The 16,108-nt window shown below is 43.6% G+C and overlaps 1 protein-coding gene across 2 annotated transcripts in view; it reads right to left on the bottom strand.

Moving 5' to 3' along the window:
* The window catches only part of LOC129832197 (huntingtin-interacting protein 1-like), a 45,124-nt gene that overhangs the window by 26,561 nt on the left and 2,455 nt on the right, over window positions 1–16,108 (bottom strand). Inside the window, exons 1-4 of one of the 2 annotated variants that reach the window (XM_055896077.1) lie at window positions 11,689–12,161; window positions 2,787–2,850; window positions 2,116–2,258; window positions 934–990 (exon numbers count right to left, since the gene is read on the bottom strand). In XM_055896077.1, coding sequence (XP_055752052.1) covers window positions 934–990; window positions 2,116–2,258; window positions 2,787–2,850; window positions 11,689–11,706 — 282 coding nt within the window. In that variant the 5' untranslated portion in view covers window positions 11,707–12,161. Of the gene's footprint in view, window positions 1–933; window positions 991–2,115; window positions 2,259–2,786; window positions 2,851–11,688; window positions 12,162–16,108 lie in introns of those variants that run through there. The other variant, XM_055896076.1, reaches the window with a different exon arrangement.

The raw sequence follows: 16,108 nt of genomic DNA, 5'->3' as shown, positions 1-16,108 counted from the left end.
CGCAGTTGCGTCCCCGATGTGTTTGTCTTCACTTGTAGCCTGTGAGGAAAGACTCAATCACGTGATGGAGAGCCATGTGAGTGAGAGATGCTTCGGAGCGCGCAGCACTCTGGGTCAAGGGCACAACGGCCACTGGCCGCAAAAGGCATGGATTGTTTTAGGATGCATTACGGCTACACAATGGGATGCCGCCGTGAAATTTGAGGCATTATCAAGTGCTTGTCAAATTGTGAATGAGAGACTGATGTATTTTGTACAGCTTGTGCAAAAAACAAAGCAGAGCTCATGCCTTTCAAGCGACTTTTTTCAAATCACCATTAGTCGCATCAATGTGTGTGCACTATAGAATTGTAGAGTTACATTATAGAATAGTAGTGAAGACATCAAAACTATGAAATAACACATATTGAATCATGTAGTAACCAAAAAACTGTTAAACAAAATCAAAGTATATTTTATAGGGTGGCTACTTGGATTTTTAAAAAAACACTTTTTGGGTTACTACATGATTCCATTTGTGTTATTTCATAGTTTTGATGTCTTCACTATTATTCTACAACGTAGAAAATATTTATTTTTAATTTAAAAACCTTGAATGAGTAGGTGTGTCCAAACTTGACTGGTACTGTACATATATTTGCTAATGCTCGACTAAATAAAAACGTTGGTCGGTCGACCAAACAATCGACCAGTCGACTAACTGGGGTCAGCCCTACCCTATATAGTGCACTACTTCTGACCAGAGCCCACATGGGCCTCTTGTCAAACTTAGTGCAGCATAGGATGCAATTTCCAACGTAGCCAATGTGTCCATGCAGCCCGCCGGTTAAGAGTGGTAGACATGATGACTGGGGCTCAGAGTTTCTCCTGGTCTGGTTGGGAAGGGCCTTAGGACCGTAATGCCAACCATCAGTGCTGTGTTCTGATCCTTACCCACATTCTACTCATGTCACTCAGGTCAGCCTTGTTCCTCATCGAGTCCTTTATCACCTGAACACACAGAGACAGAAAGAACATTTAGACAAGGCTGAAACCACAAGCCCAAAGTTCAGAATCTTACTGATACAACAGAGAGAGCACTACACGTGAAGTTGTACTGTATGCATTGTGTGGGTGTGTTCTAGAAGGCAAGTGTGTTGGGCAATTGCCTGGGTGCTCAGAAGTGAATGAATGTGTATGGGGGTGCTGATCATTTGCATGGTGCATGATGCTAGTTCTTGGAGGTAGTAGCTACTGTGACTAAACTGGTGGTTGTCATCTCACTGTACAGTAGGATACATTAATAGAAGTAGAGGCTATGTAGCCTGATATCCAGATCTGTTTGCGTTTGGCATGACAACGCAATACGACTTGGCAAGGCAGCACATACAGATCTTAGACCAGACTAATGGCTATTCTGAATTAAGTGCAAATCTTAAATTACATTCCCTATGGGCCGGGTTCTTGGACACAGATTACGCCTAGTCCTGGATTTAAAAGCATGGTCAATGGAGAATCTCCATCTAAAAATCGGTTTTAGTCCAGGACTAAACTTAATCTGTTTCCGGGAAACCACCCCTATATTTAGTCGACCTAAACCTTAATTTACCAGGAAAATTAACTGAAAACACATTCTCATTTACAGCAATGACCTTGGAAAGAGATGCAGGGGAGAGGACAGGAGAGGGGTTGAAATTAGCCAATTGGAAACTGGGGATGAGGAGGGCCAGATTAGGAATTAAGACAGGGCGACCAGGGTTAACACCCCTAGTCTTGGGATAAGTGTTGTGGGATCTTAGTGATCACAGAGCGTCAGAGTCTCCCATTCTAGCCCTACCCTGCTTGGCTTCAAACCAAATCCAGCAGAGTAATAAACAGGGAATATTGTATCATTCGAGACTTCTTGAGCACAAGTCTATGGAGAGATGGGCATGTCCCTGGCGTGCAGTATGTTCAGGGTTGTGTTCATTAGGGACCAAAAGAAAACGTAGTGAAACAGGGAGGAACTAACTAGTCTTGTCCAATAATAAATGCTCATTTCTGTTTTCTGCTGCAAAATATTTTCTATTGCACGCCTTACAGATCGCGACACAGGTGTGTGTCCCATCATGGCTGTGGTGGTGGGTTCAGACTTACGTTGGGATGGCCGTCTCGCAGCAGCTTGTGGAAGACGTGGCAAAACTTCCAGCAGAGCACCGCATTGCTGGAGAGCGGTAGCCGGTTGACCGCCGCCCAGAAAGTGTGGGCGCCCTTCTCATGGTGGGTCCCCAAGATACAGGGTGAGACAGACCAGTCAAGGAGAAACACAAGGGAGATGCACACATACTCTGACGAACGCTGCTGGGGGGGGGGGGGGTTAACATAGAGGTGTTTTGCTTGCCTATTCAACTTCCATTGTTCTCTCAAGAGGGGCTGAAAATCTCCCACACATCTCACAAAGACCGTTACAGAGCAGTCTGTCTCTCGGTTTCACACACACACACACACACACACACACACACACACACACACACACACACACACACACACAGAGGTCCCGGCAGACATCAGGGTCACGTTCCATTATTGTTTTGTTTTGCACGAACACAACCCTGAGTCATGAAGGAACAAGAGCTTGCACAAACACATGGGAGTCAACATAAACACAGCTCTCCTTTCTCTATAGTCAGAGAAAAACAGATTATATCTAACACACACACACACACACACACAACCACTATGCACACTGTGCAACTAACATCGACACTGCACACACAGTGCCACACACACACACACAGGTGACACACCCGGCTCCACAAAGAGGATATTCCTGGCATGCTTCTCTTTGACGGCGACCTCCTGCGTGTTGATGGCCTTGTTGATGCTCACAGCCTGTGCAGAGGAGGAAGAGGAGAGGAAGAGAGAGGAAAGAGAAAAGCATTGCACTGATTGGTGTTCTCACACTCATCACTCGAGGAAGACACACGCCACACACTCAGAATTCTCTCTTTTTATATGAATTATCAGATGCCAAAGTGAATTACAATTAGTTACACATACAGTAGGCTACAGGTCTATGTGGACCATGATGTGTCAATCAAAGCCTAACCCTGATGTTTCCAACACCATACTCTAACTGAACCATTGGAACACACACACACACGGCGACTATAAAAATATATGAATATATCAGTAACAAAGAGAATATTTGTAGCCTACTTATACTGAATATTCAAGAACGCAATCCTCAGTAAACTGGCACCGTGTGGGCTTCACTTGGGGTGGTGGTAGCCTACCTCCAGTCGAGAGGTTTAAACAAACAGGGCTGAGCAAATGCCAAGGACAAACACACACACACACACACACACACACACACACACACACATCACAACCCCATCAGCCATATGTCAGGTAAACATCTGATTCCTCTCTCACACACACACACACACACACACACACACACAAAGCCTAGTGCTTTCATACAATGGGCCCCAATAAAATACCACCAGCCACACAGAAGAAGAATTATTTCACTTCAGGGTTGTCATTTTTCAATTTAGGAGACATTCTTTTAACTTATGTGTAAAGAGCCACATAATTTTTCCCTTTTAGTGATAGGCCTATTTTGAGTATCCCTTTGAGGCCTATTAGGAGTATCCCTTTGAGGCCTATTAGGAGTATCCCTTTCAGGCCTATTAGGAGTATCCCTTTCAGGCCTATTTGGAGTATCCCTTTCAGGCCTATTTGGAGTATCCCTTTCAGGCCTATTTGGAGTATCCCTTTCAGGCCTATTTGGAGTATCCCTTTCAGGCCTATTTGGAGTATCCCTTTCAGGCCTATTTGGAGTATCCCTTTCAGGCCTATTTGGAGTATCCCTTTCAGGCCTATTTGGAGTATCCCTTTCAGGCCTATTTGATCTCGGCCTCCATCTGAGAGGAAAAGCAGCCCCTCTATGCACCTCCAACTCTTCTCTGAGCCTTTAAATCAGTGATTGGCAACTTTGATGGGGGGCACAAAAAAATCTGAACTTATCATAAGGGGCCACAGTGGCTCGCGGGTCTACGTAACCACATCCATACCCACACATGCAGTCAGAGCCGGCCCTAGTCTTTTGGGGCCCTTAGCTACATTTTGTTACGGGGCCCCCTACCTTGAAAAAAACATTTGCGGCCCCCCACAGAGGAGATAACGTTTTTGAGTTAATTTCCTGCAATTCTACACATGTTGCCAAGGGGCAAAAAGAAAATGTGGCAGTTTTAAAGCAAGTTTGATGCAATTCTATACATTTTGCCACGGGGCGGCCAGAATTTTTTGCAATTGTTATGCTTGTTTCCTGCAATTCTACACATTTTTGCTCTGACTTATGTCATGTTAATATGATATCTGAGTGAGAGCGACTTACAAAATCAGAACGGGGGCCGCCCCCGGTCCATAATTCGACCATGATTACGACAAGTTTAGATAACTGGCCAGACTAACTTAGCAATCAAACATGGGCTGGCATGGGCTAATTGAGTGACTATCATTGACTGACATAAGAGAAAAACTGCTGATGCACATCCACATTTTGAAATTGCACCTGGTGTATTCTACTATTCTAGCTCTCAACAGGTGAGACCCCGACTGAATTCCTAAAACTTATTTTTTCTCCGTTTTTAGAAATTGATCTGTGGGCCTACAAAAGGGGGGTGGGGCCATCAGTTGCCCGTCTCTGCTTTAAATGAATACCTGTGTCACATCTAGCATGTTGTCCGATAAAGAACAGTGATATTGAAGTCTGAAGTGGAGTGGCTGGAGGGACATGAAGGGACATGAATAATCTCACTTCCCCCAGATGTCCTGAGTCCTCTCTGGGAAGGGAAGCAGAGGGTGATAAATCATCACAGGTCCACTTCACTGGTGGTTCACTGGGAGCGCAGGCAGTGCGTTGGTCTCACACGAAGGAATAACTTGCTGACCATGGCATTCTGAGGAATAACCTAGGAGTAGTGCACTACAGAGTCATGCTTGATTGGTGATTATTTAGACACCTTCTTCATTCGGACATGTAGATTGTTTCTATAATGATCAAATCAACAAAACTTTATACACACACTAGGGATGCAAGAGTCATGATAAGAGTAGACAAAATAGCCTGTTTCTGCCTTTTTCTCTCAGCCTCATTACAAATGGCATATTCACAGCTCAAGGTGACAAAGACGGGCTTTGTATTGACAAGATCGATTCACAGGGTGACTGTCTAATTAAGTCACAGCTGTGCCTTCTGAAGAGGAGAAGGAGGACAAGGATAAAGAGAGGAATGCAGAGCTGGCCAACATCTCTCAACACACACTGCTCCCTGGTTCAAATTCCACTCCATCCATGTCTCTGTGCTTAGCTTGTAGCCCTGCAGAGGATGAACCACAAAACATGCTCAGCTCTACTAGCCATGCCTTCGATCATTAAACATACATGCAGGGTTGATATGAACACTGGTGCTACAGGTGGAACACCTGTTGCTACATAATCAAGCACAAGCCAAGAGATTTGTGTGTATGCCATCATGTCAACACTGCACACAGAGCCATATATCTGACCAAAGTATCCTGTGCCTTCCTCTGTGTTTACTGACAACGACAGGCAAGCGAATGTGTGACCTTTTCAAGTGTCACCATTGTTTGTCTGAGAATCTACTGCGGGAAGGATGAGACGTATTGAAAACAGCTCAGCAGGAATCTGGACAAAGGACAATAGCTCATATCTGGATTTAACTTGCAAATACAGTTCAACACATTCAGCATCTTCTTTACTGAACAAAAAAACCGCAACAATTTCAAAGATTTTACTGAGTTCATAAGGAAATCGGTCAATTGAAATAAAAATAATTAGGCCCTAATGTATGGATTTCACATGAATGGGAATACAGACATGCATTTGTTGATCACAGATATATTTTAAAAAGCTAGGGGTGTGGATAAAAAAAATTAACTGTCGGTATCTGGTGTGACCACCATTTGCATCAGAGCGACATCTCCTTTGCATAAAGTTGATTAGGCAGTTGATTGTGGCCTGTGAAATGTTGTCCCATTCCTCTTAGAATGGCTGTGCGAAGTTGCTGGATATTGGCGGGAACAGGAACACACTGTCGTACACGTTGAGTATGCAGGCCATGGAAGAAATTATATATTTTCAGCATCCAGGGATTGTGTACAGATCCTTGCAACATGGGGCCGTGCATTATGCTGAAACATGGGGTGATGGCGGCAGATGAATGGCGCGACAACGGGCCTCAGGATCTCGTCACGTTATCTCCATGCATTCAAATTGCCATCGATAAAATGCAATTGATGTTAGTAGCCTATGCCTGCCCATACCATAACCCCAAGGCCATCACTGTTCACAACGTTGACATCAACAAACTGCTCGCGCACACAACGCCATACAGGGTCTGCGGTTGTGAGGCCAGTTGGACAAACTGTCAAATTCTCTAAAACGACATTGGAGGCAGCTTATGGTAGAGACATGAACATTCATTTATCTGGCAACAGCTCTGGTGGACATGCCTGCAGTCAGCATGCCAAATGGGTTGTGTGACAAAACTGCACATTTTAGAGTGACCTTTTATTGTCCCTAGCACAAGGTGCATCTGTGTAATGATCATGCTGTTTAATCAGCTTCTTGATATGCCACACCTGTCAGGTGGATGGATTATCTTGGCAAAGGAGAAATTCTCACTAACCGGGATGTAAACAAATTTGTGCCAAAAAAAATTGTGAAATACAAAATGGCACATTTCTGGGATATATTATTTCAGCTCATGAAACATGGGACCAAAACTTTCCATGTTGCGTTTATATTTTTGTTCAGTGTAAAAATAGCACTACCATTACATTTCAGTCATAACCCCACACCATTTCTTCCCGTAAAAAAAAAACGTTCAAAAGTCCAAGGAACGATGGAAGGCTCCCAGCACTTGTGCAAGCAGTTCCCACACAGGAACGACCCAATTAGTCCACAGAGCGACTTTGTCGTCTGTCTGAAAGAGAGTGCCAGCTGCCCAGGACTCCTGGCAAGCCAATGGGACTAGAAGCTGGAGCGGCTCGCTGGCATAGACAGGCCTATTGACTCGTCTCGTCGCAGCATGGGCAGCCGATGAAGTGAGATGATGACTGCTAGAAAATTGAATTAGGAGGTGAGAAACAGACTGTGGTGGTGGGTGTGTTGCGGTTGGGGAGATTAGACAGAGGATGAGGCTTGCCTCACAGACAGACTAGTCTGGACTGAGCCCACCTATGTAATGCACAGAGAACTCTAGAGGCCTCTCCTATCGCCATTGATATGCTAGTCCTCGCCTGGCTGTGTGGCAGTGACACTGTCAAGAAACAAACCCTAAATGGCCTGCACACTTGTTGAGCTTAAAGGATAAATGCAAGCAATATGGTGAAAGCTCCAACCAGCCTATCAGAAGACAAGGTGGAGGAATTACCATACTGCTTAAACCTATCAGATCCTTTGAGATCTACAAGAGTGCCCAGGCTTTAGGAGTGGATTGGGATTCAGTATGGGCCTGTCTTGTCTAGTACTGAGCAGGACATAGCCGGTGCCTTAAAAGCCGCCCAGTCAGTGCCTGTTTAATAACGCAGCGATCTCTCATTGATGAGTCATTTTCCCAAAGAAAGCATTTGAATAATGGTTTTGACTGCAGACATATCGGTACTAGGACACTAGATGATTATGACGACAACGCAGTATATTTTTATCACTACTCTAGAAAACCGGATGAAGAGCAGAATAAAGTTGATGGTTGAAAACATCTGCATTTAGAGATAGCACCCTCTACTCCTGTGCAACAAAAAGTTGGATCGATTGAATCAATCAATTAATGCAATCAATCCAATCAAAATAATAGTCTAAATTAAAGGAGCCTGGGTTCTCACGAGTTTGGCGAGCTTCTATCCTTACATGACCTACATGTCTGACAGGGAAGAAGAGTGCTTTTTGGTTAGTGGTCTTGATAGATAGCGTTTTAGATGATCTGCTGTTCACGCAGTGCTGAAACCACACCAGAACACAAGCAGGGGCCAAGCAGCACAAACTATTCCCACAGTGCTTTTATCAGGCACCGTGGACTGGAGATGCACGGCAGGCTGCTGCGCTGGTACTGCTAAGACTTGCCCACCGCCTCAAGAGGAATGGGTAAACAGGGAAGGATGGGGGGAGGGAATGAAAACAGGAAATATGGATGGCTGCCTGTGAATGCGTCGCCACTGTACACAGAGGTGCTGTGGTGGGGAGAGGGTCAGTGGGTCTGGGGAGGTGGTAGAGAGCAGGGGGAGAGGGGTGCTCAGTCAGGCTTGCTGTCTTGGCACACCCCGTCCAGCCCATTTCCTGCCTGTCGAAAAATGCACCCAGCCCCTCCACTATTCCTCAGGCCTAGTACCCGGTGCCAACCCAAACAGACCTCACAGCTCCCCTTTTATAATGTTTCCTTTGCCAGCATCTTCCAGGTGGCCCCAATGGTCAACTGGACATAGGTAGGGGGGTAAAAGTTTTAAACTAAGGTCACGCACGCACACAATTTGTAGCTGTTTGAGACCAATAGTGCTCTCCTGCTGACAAGGACTGCTTTAGATGGACATTTTGAAATAACTAAAAACACCTACTAGCCACTTCCTGAAAAGTTACTCACTTCACATTACGTCACAGTAATGAAAAAACAACAGTCATCATACTATGCACTTAAAAACACACCTTTTTAGGAAGCAAATGTGAAAACTGAAAACCAAGTATATTACTAACGTCCCTCAAAGCAACAAGTTATAAAAGCCACAGAGCGTAAGAGTGAGAGGGTTTAGGTTATATTATTTCTTCAGGTTGGAACTCCACCCCTTTTAAAAGGTCAGCACACTGAAAATGGCCCTCTGTGTTACTTGTTTCGGTAAAGGAGCATTTTACAAATTTGCTCACATTTCTGACGTCGATTTCCACTCCCATGGAACACTCACTCTACACCTCTAAGAGCCTGGCACGGTAGGGAAAGGAAACAAGACAATCCCTCCAGCATGGCCACTCTTCCTGTCTATGTGAACAGAGCCAACATGGATTAGACCAGGGTTGTCTTCATTAGGGCACACCGTAGCAAAATGTTTTGCAACAGAAATTGAGTGTTCTCATTGGACAAGTTTGGATAGCCCCTCCCCATTTAAGTAAAGAGTTTTTCCTGGTCAGGTCATGTGCTCAGAAGAAAAACGCAGGACCTTACTCAGGACCAAAGTATGACAAAATACTGTGAATATACTGTCCAGAATCAAACTGGTAGGCCTAAATATTTTGTACACTGAATAGGTATATACTACTGTATTGTCGCCCTACTTCTCATTGACTCTTGTCTTTTAAGACTCCATTATCAAATCAAATGTATTTATATAGCCCTTCTTAGATCCGCTGATTTCTTAAAGTGGTGTACAGAAACCCAGCCTAAAACCCCAAACAGCAAACAATTCAGCTGTATTAGCACGGTGGCTAGGAAAACTCCCTAGAAAGGCCAAAACCTAGGAAGAAACCTAGAGAGGAACCAGGCTATGAGGGGTGGCCAGTCCTCTTCTGGCTGTACCGGGTGGAGATTATAACAGAACATGGCCAAGATGTTCAAATGTTCATAGATGACCAGCATGGTCAAATAATAATAATCACAGTAGTTGTCGAAGGTGCAACAGGTCAGCACCTCAGGAGTAAATGTCAGTTGGCTTTTCATAGCCGATCATTGAGAGTATCTCTACCGCTCCTGCTGTCTCTAGAGTTGAAAACAGCAGGTCTGGGGCAGGTAGCACGTCCAGTGAACAGGTCAGGGTTCCATAGCCGCAGGCAGAACAGTTGAAACTGGAGCAGCAGCACGGCCAGGTGGATTATCAGTTCAAAACCGCCAGCATTGAGCTAGTCAAAGTCTATAACCTCACCGACAGCAGGCTTTTGTTCATGTGGGGCTTGGGCTGGAAGACGGCAGGTGGTTGAAGAGACATACTGGCCGGAGTGTGGACCCTGGCTAGTATTATAAAAACCTAAACCCAATGGTCCATTTACGAGCCTCCTTTGACAAGACAGCTTTCTGCAACCTCCTGTGAGGGAGGCCTCCTATCTGCTTTGTGTAACTAGTGGAGCTAACTTCCTGAAGAAGTGCTGATGCCATAAAAGTACTGTAAAAGGGCAAGCACATCAGCCGCTGAATTAGTTTGTGGTTTCTCTATGGACATTTGCACTAATTTACCTTGATAAAGACACTATGACACTGTAGAAATTTTTTCTTACAAGACTAGGTTTTAGTTCATCTTAACAACAATAGTGGACCCTCTGAGAACAATTCGATATCTGCTTTTGATTCTTGCATCTGCCAAGACTGTTGATGTTTTCATATCGTTGTCTCTCAGTGCATGACATAAATAACCAAAGCAGAGGAGTCTGAGCTAAGAGGACACTGACAGGCAGGTGGCAGGCAGGCCTTTATCTTCCTCTGGCCGAGAGAGAGGAACTTGTCTCAGAGAGCAGCCTTGAGGCTTCGTCTGTTTGATCCAGAGCGGTGAACATCGCTCCAATAACATATTTATAACGTGACTTTGATCAACCTGTGTTGCTTCCAAGAACAACGGAGGAACGTATTCCATCACAACCAGTGTTTGCCTCAAACAAACTGTTGTGTGTGCTCAACGGTTACCTCCACAGCAATGAGATTTCAGGAGGAGCACAAAGCACCTTCCCCCACCCCTTTATACAGAGCTAGAGTAGCCTACTACACCATGTTGGCACTAAAAGGGCAGTTTTGGTGCTTTGGCCCTGCTAGTGCACCTGCTCTGGAACTCTCACACCAAGTCCAGCCAGTGTTGAACTGACCCTGAGGGGATTTCTCAAGTGGGGATTCCCCTATTCACAGATTACTAAATCAATGCTCTCCATCTGCTGTTGTAGGCCATTCATGATCAATCATTCAAAACAGCATGCATAGCCTCTATCACTATCAGCCATGATATTTGCAATGACACTCATGATGTAACAAAAATGTGATGGTTGTCTATCAATAAGAGGGATTATTAGTCCGAACTAATCATGTATGGTTTGTAACGATATATTTTATGTCCCTGGTGGTTAGTAAAATATTTGAAATGTATTGTGCAATCCAACCTATTTCGTAGATATGCTGCTGTCTCTAGTAGCCTTATAGAAAGTATTTAACTGACCCATGACACGCATTGCAAAGTAGCTGGGCTACCATAAATCTGACTGATCGCTTTCCTCCAAGAAAACAACACTACAGTCAGATAGCTCGTTGATATTCTAGTCACCGTGAAAAACGTGCGCGTGCTTACGTTATCTAATGACCATAGAAAACGGGCCAATGTGAGAAAATAAGGGGGAAACATCCGATCAGTCGGGGTAAATTCATTAGCAAACTATAGCCCAATACATGTACACTAGTTATAGCCTACACTAAAACATGCATCAGACTGGAGTCTGGACTATCCTATAACAATCCATAGCATACACGGCTAACTTAAAAAACACCACTCGATACAGTTGCATGATCAGCAAATTATTTAGAGCGACCATGAACATATATCCCGACTGCAGTATCCTAACTTGTAATTTCCTAAATAAACAATCCCGGTAACAAATTAGTACACTCTCACCCCGAACACAAATATTTGTTGCGCCTTTTTAACAATGTTCACTGGAAAAATAAATCGATATCTGGAAACCTACCATTTTACTAAGATCCATAGTCCCAGAAAAATGCAGGGTGGCTGTGAGCTCAAAGACGAATCCGGTCGATGGCAATACTTCGACAGAATAGTCTACAACTGGGAAATTAGAAATCTGGAATCGCTTATGAGGTAGACGGTAGAGTGTGGTGGAGTGGACCCGTTAACTCAACATGTGTCCCGTTTTGATATTAAATGCTCTCCAATTCCTTTCCTTCCGTGTCCCTTCTCCCGGTCCTACGTGCTCAGTTAACAGTGGGGGCTACCAGCCACAGCATCCGACTGTCGAGAAGCGGAACAGAACTGTCTAGAAAACGACAACCTACCCCTAGATTAGGCTACACACGGGAACATCTCCCTCTCGTGTATTTTTTTAAAATATATGTTTCATAAAATTGTAGATTGCAAAATTAAAAAATATATTTCTAAACAGGACGGCAGGTGGTTCTAAACATCGATAATTGAATATCTGTCTGGGGATTTTGTGTAAACAACAGCGTGCTCTCTCTGTGAAACAATAGGTGCAGACTGGGGATGGCACAAACCCCCGCCCAAACTAACTTCGTACCTCACCATGTAACAAATGTACTATCCTGAAAAAATATCAAATACATGATGAGAAGGTGAGACACCATACCAGCGCGGCTCGGGCACACTGCAAATCATCATGATGGTAAACAATGTAACTTTCCACAACCAGTGCAACAGTGTAACAAATAATCTGTGATTTGGGTACTACTTACATGTGGCCATAACATTACTCTCTGATGTAGGCCTTTGGTTTATCGGCCATATTGAAATCGGATGTGCTATACGAAAAGGGTAGCCTACAGTAGCATAATTGAAGTTAAGTCGCTGTCAATATCAAAGTTATACGGTGACACTGCAAAAAGGAGCCGTTTTCAGTCTTCAACTATGCTGAGGCAATGTGGTTATAAACTTTAGTTTACATCAGACTAATTTTAGGTAAATAGTGCCCTCCTCTGGTTACTCTCAGACAGAGGTTTATATCATAATCGTGAAATTATTGCACTGTCTGGAATCTTCACAAAAACATTTAACAGCTCAGATAATTTCAGATAGCTAAAAAAAACTACTTTGACAATGCACAAACAAGTCAATATTAGACTATGCATATCATTCTTTAGTAATAACCTCAGCAATTTGGTACCGAACACATGAAATTAAGTATTCTTTCTGAATTCATTGTGCGTCATGCATGAAAAGCACATTAACAATTAAAGTTACAATTATTATTATTACTAGGGCCAAGTGAGGAGCATAGTCCACGGTAATCAATATGTGACCCATTCTCCTGCTGGCAGACTGGCCCTACACACAAACAGACTGTCTTCAGACAAAGCCTGCTCTTCACCACAGTCTCTTCACTTCCTGGTACGGTGTGGGCCAATGGTGTGGGTGGACCCATCGAGCACGGCTCTATGGAGAGGCTGCAATTCTCACATACACTACTCTAGGCCTTTATGAGTATCATGTTTATATTGTAGTCAGTTGTAGAATATTGATTGTAAAATATTGATTGTTTGAACAACTGAGTTTGTCTTTTCGTCTGGGTCCCCGTACATTAATTCCGCCTTAGTGATGGTGGTGCCGAGCACACACAATCACACCACACACGCCAAGTTAAGGGTGAAAGCCTCTCTGTCTCAATTCTGTGGGCAAAGTTCATATAAATGGCCTTGAACACAGCTGAGACAAAACCGCTCCAGAACAAAAATCTACTTACTGGTATGTCACAACGACATTTAATCGCTGAGTAGGCCCTTCTATCCAGTTGGCCAGACATTAGGTCATAGTTAAATAAAGGTTAAAAAAATATATATATTATATATCACTACTGTGTGTGAACAGTATCCACTAAGCTATAATGGATTTCCCCAATTATGAAGTCAGAAAGTTAGATCTAAAATCACAAGTATTATTGTAATGATGAACTAAAAGTCAATAATACAAATGTAGGTCCTTGTGATGATGTAACCTAAGCATCCAATGTCCAATCAACTTTCTTTAGGTTTTAAAATATCTAATCCATCCAAATTAAAGCCAGAGTTAATGCCATTTTGATCTCATTTCAGCACTTTGTTCCAATGGCTGACCTGCCACTCATATCCAGGACTTTTTAATCTACAGCCGGTGCAATGAAGTCACAGGCCAGTGCCTGCTGTTTTTGCTGCCTCAGTGGTTTTAATGGGCCCGGGCCGCTTTCGCTCTCCCTTTGCATGCGTGCGTGTGTGTAACTACCCCTCTCCAACTCACCCTAGTTATAATGACAGGGTACAAGCACAGGGTGGGGGTAATTTATAAAGGCAGGAAGAGAAAGGAAGACCAAGAGTGTGTGTAACAGAGAGAGATTAGAGAGTTCTTGTCTGGGTCCGCCATGCTGTGCTGCTTGTGCCCAAGGGACATGGTCGTGGATCCTCCTCCAAATTCCACAGCTGCCAGGGCACCACAGTGCTCCACTAAAGGGGGCACAGGCAGTGGGGTAGGCAGCATTGATTACCAGATAGAGAGAGGCTGTGGCACTGCTATCTCTTAGTCAAACTAAGGTACATCATCTAAGAAGCAAACTGTTAACATCCTCAAAAAGTGTCAGAGTGACTCTCATACTCTCAAAAAGCACAAGTGGATTGACACCCACCATCTCAGATTGTTCTGAAAGTTTCTGTTGTTAGAAACAGATAAGATTAGCATTCCTGCAACATAATTTAGTTAAAATATAATTAAAGAAATGAAGCTAATTGATTGCACCTAAATTGGCAATTTTAATATATAGGATTCATATAATATTCAAAATAAATATAGTACCTGACATCTGATTTGGACCAAACCTTTTTCTAACAATGAGTAAGATATGAGGAATCCAAATAAATTGTCACTCACAGACCCTCCATGCCAATCCCCAACAACAAGTATACAGTATCAGTTCTCTATGTCTGACATGTAGTATGGTACTACAGCTCAGAGTATTGTTTCTACATCCTATGTAATGTATTCCCAGTGAATTTGGTGATGTTCCCCCCCTGTTCAGTGAAATTATTCATTGAATTTGTTCATTGAATTTGTTTATGTCCCATCCTACGTCCTGATATTACCAGGTTCTGGCCACTAGATGGCACTGTTCAAGGTGATTGCTCAATGTTAAAGGGATCGTTAACCAAAATTACATATTGGTTTCCTTACCCTGTAAGCAGTCTATTGAGAAGGTATGACAGCAATCCATGTGTTGGTTTTGTTGTCCACTGTTTCAAATGCTTTTTTTTTGCAAAAAAGTTAGAAATGGTACCTATATTAGCCTTTTCACACGCCATGCTACTTGTCAGACATAGAGAACTGATTGGTGTGGGGTTTAGGCGTTCCGTGGGGTGCTTTTGACAATTTCTTTGGATTCTTTGAATATTATATTAATCCTATAAATTAAAATGGCCAATTTGGGTGCAATCAATTAGCTTAATTTCTCAGAGATCTAATTAGATTTCAACCAAATAATGTTGCAGGAATGCTAGTCTTATCTGTTTCTAACAGAAACAATTTCAGAACAATCTGAGATGGTGGGTGTCATGGCTTGCTGAAATGACAAGAAACGAACCGTACTGACTATCCAGAGGCAGCCTGCCTTGGAGAGCTGTGGGATGCAGGAGACAGGCAGGAAGAATCTGGATCTAAATTTAGGACTTAATTATGTAAGCCACATTGCTGTGTGGTGGAGTCACTCTCGGGATGTATCCCACAATAGAAAGCCCAGTCTGGGAGCTGGGAGACCCAGGAGAGGTTCTAACGTGGGGTGCCAGGCTGAACGGAAGTAGCTTTCTCACAGACTCAGCCATGTTTCTCTCATTTCAGACCACTATCCAGACAGACACGCTGTCATTGTAGCAGGCAGTCCTTAGCTATGGTTATAACAGATTTTTACCATGTCAGCTCTGGGATTTGATCCAGCAATCTTTCGGTTACTGGCCCAACGCTCCTACCCGCCAGGCTACCTGCAAAGTCGGGCCTGTCATTCCAGAAGAGAAAGAGTTGGATAGCAGCTCTCCCCTGGAAGTTAAATGGTTAATTAAAGTGGTACGGTGTTCAAGTGGAGGTGGACTGTTGAAACGACTAAAATAGTTTCTCTCAAGCTGGTCATTGAGGTCTTTTTTAACAACTGTGCCGTTACGTTTCATGACCGATGGGAAACCGTTACGTAGCAGTACAACTGCGACTCCAGAGAGAGGCATGGCAGTCCTTCATAAACAAGCACACTGTAGATTCATCCATCTCCAATTAGAGAGGACACTACTTATTTCAGGTCTCTAAACATGTCATTACATGCATGCTGTATGTGTTATCTGGGCCTGGGCGAGGTATTTTTATAACTCTGCGGACAAAATGAAGTAGTGAGTACTCTGAATCTGAACACA

This window comes from Salvelinus fontinalis, chromosome 33 (assembly GCF_029448725.1).
Source record: "Salvelinus fontinalis isolate EN_2023a chromosome 33, ASM2944872v1, whole genome shotgun sequence".
NCBI lineage: Eukaryota > Metazoa > Chordata > Actinopteri > Salmoniformes > Salmonidae > Salvelinus > Salvelinus fontinalis.
Note: the sequence above shows the minus strand (reverse complement) of the source record. Positions and strands in the feature narration are given on the sequence as shown.